Source organism: Sander lucioperca, chromosome 15 (genome assembly GCF_008315115.2).
Source record: "Sander lucioperca isolate FBNREF2018 chromosome 15, SLUC_FBN_1.2, whole genome shotgun sequence".
NCBI lineage: Eukaryota > Metazoa > Chordata > Actinopteri > Perciformes > Percidae > Sander > Sander lucioperca.
Genome location: NC_050187.1, coordinates 1,143,186 through 1,150,761, shown reverse-complemented (window position 1 = coordinate 1,150,761; position 7,576 = coordinate 1,143,186). Strand labels below are relative to the sequence as shown.

The 7,576-nt window shown below is 38.1% G+C and overlaps 1 protein-coding gene across 1 annotated transcript; it reads right to left on the bottom strand.

Annotated features, from left to right (window-relative positions):
* Positions 1–863: 863 nt before the first annotated feature.
* On the bottom strand, positions 864–6,796 carry borcs7 (BLOC-1 related complex subunit 7). The gene is made up of 5 exons (XM_031304704.2): positions 6,619–6,796; positions 2,661–2,723; positions 1,503–1,546; positions 1,295–1,315; positions 864–1,173 (listed from the first exon to the last, which is right to left on the bottom strand). The coding sequence occupies exons 1-5, from the start codon at positions 6,748–6,750 to the stop codon at positions 1,122–1,124; spliced, it is 312 nt and encodes a 103-aa protein (XP_031160564.1). The 5' UTR covers positions 6,751–6,796; the 3' UTR covers positions 864–1,121.
* Positions 6,797–7,576: the final 780 nt, after the last annotated feature.

Sequence of the window (7,576 nt, the reverse complement as noted above, 5' to 3'; positions counted from 1 at the left end):
CCCAGCTCTGCTACCTTGTACCATCAAGGCCAGGAGCTAATCTCTTCACTCACTGAAAAAAAAGGTGCTGGACTGACTCCCATACAAATTTATTACAGAAGTTATGCTTTGGTAAAGCTCTGTCTAGATTTCGCCTGTTCTCCAGGTCTGCATTTTACCACTCACACACTTACAGTTATGTGCTGTTTGACTTGATTCACAGGGCAGCATTACAAGGAGACAAGATGATACAGACAAGGTATTTAATAAATTAGTGTGATACAATTAATCAAAAACATTAAAAAAAATATATATAATAATTCCAAGGTCCTTGCTTCTCAGAGCAATTCTAAGGCCTCCTACACACTGGCTGCGTGGCGTGAGCGTGTCAGCTGCGTGGCGTGTCCGTTTTTATTTCGGCTCCCATGGTAACGGGTTAGAGCTTGCACACTGCCTGCGTGACACGCGCGTCTCAGAAAACGTGTGCATGCTAGAAATAGAACCGACGCCTATTTTTCACGCGACAGACAAGCGTGTTGGAAGCGTTTCCAGGCTAAATAGAATAGGAAAAGATGTTTAGATGTCATTTTGACATGAATACATTTAATAAATGACATGTTGATGTTTGAAAGTCTCTAGGTTTCGACATAAATGCAGATATAAATGTAATTTTAAAAAATAATTATCGATTTTCAAATATTGTACCTGTCAATACAGAACGAAATATTCTGTAGCCTATTTTGCCATCAATACTGCCGACGTTGTCTTTGCTGTAATCAAATCAGTATATATTTATGTTTAACGTGGTATTTCATTTTATCAATGGGAAACATCCATGTGTACAGACAAGGCTAGCAGCAGCAGCGCCACGTCAGACACCTTTCTGGTGTGTAAAGACATAGAAAACGCCACGCAGCTGACACGCAACAGAAACGCCACGCTTACGCCACGCAGCCAGTGTGTAGCCGGCCTTAAGCCCAGGCACAGAGCAGCACATCCCTTCCTGTCCCAGCTGCACCGGCCACCGGTGTGTTCCAAAGTAAACAGATGGCAGATTATCCCACATTGAACCCTCCTGCTGAGCCCCTGTTGGTTGACACAGGGTCACCCCTGAGGGTGGGGGTGCGTCCTCTGCTGCTCCCTCACTTTAGCAGGTGTCTCAGCTGGTCCTGCAGGTTTTTAGAGTGCTCCACGCTGGGGGGGTGGAGAGGAGGAGTCAGTGCACGTTATCAGTGTGTGTTATGGCTTACTGTTGAGACACTGGTGTCAGCTGTCTTATACTGGAGCATAAACAGAGTGTAGTGTTTAGACTTACTTCTTCTGGATGGCCTCCTGCCTTGGTGACAGACAGACAGACAGACAGACAGGGAGACAGACAGACAGACAGGGAGACAGACAGACAGACAGGGAGACACACAGACAGACAGGGAGACAGGGAGACAGACAGACACTTTAAATATTTATTTCCAATTTGAGCAAAATATTCACATGTTTGTACTCACGAGCAGCTGACTGATACTTACTGGTATTGTAAATGTGTGGTGATAATGGACATTTTTCTCAGACTCTGGAAGACAGATGATAGTGATGTTGGATTGTGGATCGTACATACAAGCATAGGCGTAATTTACAGGGGGATAACAACAAAGTTGTAGTTGCTTTTTTCAGAGATTTTGTTGCTTTGTTCAGTCTTTGACAATTTTTTTTTGACATTTTTGTCACCTTTTTTGAGTTTTTTTCCCCCCCGACGTTTTTGGCTCTTTTTCCCCACATTTGTCACCTTTTGACGTCTGTCGCAATTTTTTCCGGCTTTTTCCAATCTCAACACCCCCCTCTGATGTTGAACTCAGTGTTTCCTCTATGTTGATTTTGTAGTGGCGGCCCGCCATGGCAAAATTTCTGCCGCCACGGTCTCAGAAATAGGGCAGACGCACAATGTAGTCGCGGTTGCCTTTTAAATGATCCTGCCGACATAATGCTGCTCATAATGCCGCTCACATTGCAATTTAACAACAAGTAGAACTATCCAGAGGTTATTGGGCCCGTCCAGTTTAACTCCACATACTGTTGTGTTGATGGAGTTTATTGTCAAAACGTTCGCTTTCTTCCGAGTCGACTATTAAACCAACAGCTCAACCAAAAAAGTCACCGCGGTGGGTCCGTTCTAACTGGACAACGTTCAACTTGTCAGTTCTGTCAGCTCATCGTCCTGATATCACACATCGGGAAACATTAAAACAGTAAGTGAATCAGTGTAATATAATATAAATTGGAAATAGTCTATAGATGTAGTCATTTGGGTTTTGGTTTCCCTATGAAGAATTTGTAAAATTCATTTTGTAGACCTGTTGTAGATGTTAAGTGCCCTATAGTTCCTCAAAAATACAGTTCAATCACAACTGAAAATATGCCTCATTGTGTGTGAATAGAGGTAAATAAATATATTTGTTTGTGTTGCAGCGAAGCATTCATACATGAGCAGATACCTTTGTACTACTTCATTTAGCTGTCACAAGTACAAACTAGAAAGCCTTGTATGATGGGATGTCATCTTTTCATTGTGAGGTGTTCATTTAACTCTTTAGTTTGTGGTATGGTTGTCTTCATCAACAGTGAAGAGTGTCTCCAGTACTTTGTTCTATTATCAGAGGTGTATTCTAACTCTATACTTTAATACTTACATCCTCAGAATGCAGGATGGCGTCCTCCTGAATGACCATATTTCTTGCTGCTTGACCAAGGAGCTGGAAAAAGACATAAACAACAAGACGGCATTTAGGGCTGCAACTGATTCTTTGTATTACCAATTAACCTGTCAATGATTTCGTCGATGCATGCCCAGTACAACCACAGTCTATTGTGTTCTCCAATGAACAGGAGCCTTTTTGGGTTAGGTTAGGGCCTTGCTCAAGGGCACCTCAGTGGTGGTAATGAGGGAGGGACAAGCGCTGCTCTCTTTCCCCACCCAGATTCATCCTGTCCGTCTGCAGATTGAACCAACGACATGCTCGCTCCTCTAACCTTTAACTGACAGGCTCAGATTAATATTCTAAGTGTCTGACCTCTTTGAGACCTTTCCGTTTAACCAGAAACAGCTCTGAAGTCGCTAGCGCTAAACCCACCAGACTCCATTTAAAAAAACAATACTTTTAGCGTGTATAGAGCCAGTATATTTTCACATGTAAATCGTTAAACTATGTGTTTATTTCAACCAAAACTAGAGTTGTGATGGTTGGAAAAGTGGAAAGACGACCCAAAACGGCTTTTAATAGTTTTATTTTCTTTCTGTTGACTTTGAATGAAGTGTATTTCACGATGCTAAAATTACTGTTTATTTACATGGAGTCTGGTGGGTTTACCGAACGCAATTTCACGGATGTTTTTATGTTTTAAAAAAGGATCTTACTCTTTAACAGAAAGGTCGACTCCTTAGAAATCCTTTCCATAATGTTGTCAGACACTTAGAATATTAATCTGAGCCTGTCTGTGGCAAAATGAGCACTTTAGTGAAGGTAAATACAAGCTGGACAATTGTCCTATTAACTTACATTACAAGCTTGCTCCTCTAACCTTTAAGTTACCATTGCCAGTGTGTTTAATACATTGTGTTACTTTTTTTTACCCACACATTTCAAAATAATACATTTTAAAGCCTGAATTGCAATACCGTGCCCATGCCTATGCATGAATTCATCGTTTGTAAAATGTCAGAAAAAAAAATAGTTGAGAAACAATCTGATCACGATTGTTTTGTGGTTCCTATCCTACCATCTACTGGCTGGACTTCTGTGAGTTGATTCTGAAAGTTACGAGGTCTCGGAGGACAAGGCACGAAGCAGGGTTCAGTTCACAATGTTCTCAAGGTTGAATGATACACACAGGAATATATAGGCCTACATTTTCTAACAATGGCTCCATTCACTTTCATGACGTGAGTAGAAAGATAAGAAAGAGGCTCCATCGGAAGGAGGATTGGTTCACAGGAAGGGAAATGCTCACAATGTATTAAACTAATGTATGATACCGATTGAAACAAATGAGCGAGGCTTTGTTCAGAGCCCAAGTGAAGTCTTCAAATTGCTTGTGTTAATAGGCAACATATTTAGTTTAATATCACAGAAGCCAAAGAAACAGCAGCGAATTCCTAAAATCAAGTTCCTTCTTCAACTATGAATCGATTAACGTCACTCACACAATCGTTTTAGCTCGATTAGTTGCAACAAAAGTTTAACCAAGGCTGTCGTCTATGAAGAAGTTCTGTATTTAGTTCTATTTTTAGGTTTGTCAGTGGAAGTATAATAATATTAGACCAATGTTTAATGTAGGGCTGCGACTAACGATTATTTTCTTAGTCGATTAATCTGTTGATTATTTTCTCGATTAATCGATTAGTTGTTTGGTCTCTAAAATGTCAGAAAATGGTGAAAAATGTGGATCAGTGTTTCCCAAACGCCCAAGAGGACGTCCTCAAATGTCTTGTGTTGTCCACAACTCAAAGATATTCAGTTTACTGTCACAGAGGAGAGAAGAAACTAGAAGATATTCACATTTTAGAGCTGGAATCAAATAATTCTTACTTTTGTCTTTAAAAAATTACTCAAACCGACTAATCGATTATCAAAATAGTTCGCGATTAATTTCAAAGTTGACGACTAATCGATTAATCGTTGCAGCTCTAGTTTAATGTTCAGTTACATTTTTTTACAGCGGTGGAAGAAGTATTCAGATTAGGCCCGCGCGATAAATCGTTATAAAATCGTGATCTCAATTCACCCGTTCGTGATTTGATTTTTAAATGACTTAAATTACTTTTTTTCTCCAATTAATTTATTGAAAGCATTTGACATTGACATTCACATGTTTTGTAAAGACATGTTCAAGGAGTTCAGATAGAGCCTGTATCAGGGCCATATTTAGTTCTATGTGTTATATTAAGGGTGGGGGGAGGGGGGGGATATCGATACAGCAGAGTATCGCAATATTTTCCGTGGCAATACTGTATCAATAGAGCTGCAACGATTAATCGATTAGTCGGTTTGAGTAATTTTTTTAAAGACAAAAGTAAAAATTCTTTGATTCCAGCTTGTTAAATGTGAATATTGTTCTAGTTTCTTCTCTCCTCTGTGACAGTAAACTGAATATCTTTTGAGTTGTGGAGAAAACAAGACATTTGAGGACGTCATCTTGGGCGTTTGGGAAACACTGATCCACATTTTCTGACATTTTATAGTGCAAACAACTGATCTATTAATCAAGAAAATAATCAACGGATTAATCGACTATGAAAATAATCGTTAGTTGCAGCCCTAGTATCGATACACAGACGCCAAGTATGGATCTTTTATTATATATGTGTTGGTCAGTTTGTCTGATTGACAATCCCATTTTGCAGCAATAAAATTGAAGTGAGATGAACAAACAGAGAAATGTATATTTTTTTAGATAAAACAGATGTTGACAAAGTTTTCTTTTGGGGATCATTTGAAATTGGGAGAAATTTGAAGTTGGAAAAACGGTAAATTGCAATATATCGCAGACTATTGCAATATGTTTAAAATCGCAATAATATCGTATCGTGACATAAGTATCGTGATGATATCGTATCGTGAGGCCTCTGGTGATTCCCACCCCTATGTTATATGGCACTATTTCTGGTAGCCTACTGTACTTAAATGGCCAGTTTGTACTATATTTTCTGTATTCATTGAAGCCTCTGTGTTTACAGGCTTGTGGTGATGATCAATGTGTTATAGGTGCCAAAAAGAAATCGATGTTTGGTACTGCCAATTTGTTTAGTTTTGTCATGGTTCATGTGTGCAATAAACATTACAGAGAATCGTGATATCAATTCTAAGCTAAAAAATCCTGATTCATATTTTTCCCCGAATCATGCAGGCCGAATTCAGATCCTTTACATAAGTTAAAGTACAAATACCACACTGTAAAAATACATTGTGACAAGTAAAAGTCCTGCATTGAAAATGTTACTTTTGTAAAAGTATGTAAGTATAATCAGGAAAATGTACTTAAAGTATTAAAAGTAAAAGTACTCGATGTACTCAAATCAGTTCCGTCAATCAACTGTTTAATGGTCTAATCATTTCAGCTGGAGTTGTAGGCCGTCATATTGTAGGGTAGTTTAATCTGTAATAAAAAAATCGTATTTTAAAAACTGCATGTGTTTTGTGTGGAAAATCTTAATTTGTAAAGTAACTAAAGCTGTAACAGATGAATGTAGTGGAGTAAAAAGTACAATATTTCTCTCTGAAATGTAGCGGAGTAGAAGTAGAAAGTGGCAGAAAAAGAAAATACCTCAAATTTGTACTAAAGTAGCCTACAGTACTTGAGTAAATGTACTTAATTACATTACACCACTGCAGTCTAATAACACACGTTATACGCTTTTATCGAAGACGTTTAGCTACATTAAAAAGCAATAGCAGTCTTAAGCTAACCAAAATAAAACCTAAAGGTTAAAAACCTAAACTTAACGTTAACGTGACGTTACTGGCAATGCTTTTATTTTGAATACAAAATGACGTTTCCGTTTGTTTTCTAGCTAGCTAGGTTAGCTCGTTCCCATTTAGATGAAGCTACAGCGACAGGTTTCTTGTGATTAAATCACTCGTATCGTTTTACCTCCTGACTCCGGGATCCCTTCAGCACTTGACGGGTCATTGCGATCACATCCCCGCTACAGGAGCCCACTTTCTCGGATAGTAAGCCTTTGACAGACTGGCCAAACCGCGGCTGGGACTCAGCTGACGCCATTTTCTGTTTTGGCTAGCGATGGTGCGTGGGCAGGGTCAAAATACACAGCAACGCGTCCACTAGTATTACAATAACAATTGTATCACTTCAAAATTCATAATCTTGCACAGCTAAAAACGAATGAATCGACTTTCCTTCGTATTTCATTTTCACATGCATTCATATCTAACAAGGTCATTCTCAGCCGTCACAGTTTGACTCCTGTAGTCAATAAAGTACAAATACAAATACTGCACTGGCAACATTTTACTTTAAGGCTACAAATACAGAGGTATTATCAGTAAAGTAAAGTAGGCTACTCAAAATTGCCCCCTCTCTTGGTTTTCATTACTGTATATCATATTATTGTGTTGTATATCAAGCAGCTGCTCTGGGTGCTGCTCATATGAACTCCTTACTACTGGGTAGTTTAATGTATTCCAGTATCTCCTATTTTATAAACTGCTCATATGTTTTATGTGTAAAATGTTCATCTGCAATGTAAGCACAAACTACGGCTGTCAGATAATTGGAAATAGCCTAATTAGTGTAGTGTATAATGTATACTTTTTTATTTATCCCTGTTGGGGAAATTCAATTTAAATTGATTTAACTCATAAATGTTAAGTGGAAGAAAATTGAATACTTAAGTATTTAGTTTAGTTTAGTTTTGTATTTTCAACATGTAAAAAAAAAAAAAATATATATATATATATATATATATAATAAAATTAAAATAACAGATAAATAAGGACATGTACATCTCAGCACAATCTTCCAAAATGATTGTAAATGATTCAAATAAGAAATTCCCATGTTCAAACAGGAGTAGGAAGAAGTTAAAAAA

Coding starts and splice junctions, on each gene's coding strand:
- borcs7 (XM_031304704.2), bottom strand. CDS start 6,750: ATGGCGTCAGCTGAGTCCCAGCCGCGGTTTGGCCAGTCTGTCAAAGGC. Junction 1,547..2,660: donor CCATCCTGCATTCTGAGGAT/GTAAGTATTAAA, acceptor TCTGTCTTCCAG/AGTCTGAGAAAAATGTCCAT. Junction 1,316..1,502: donor ACCACACATTTACAATACCA/GTAAGTATCAGT, acceptor TCTGTCACCAAG/GCAGGAGGCCATCCAGAAGA.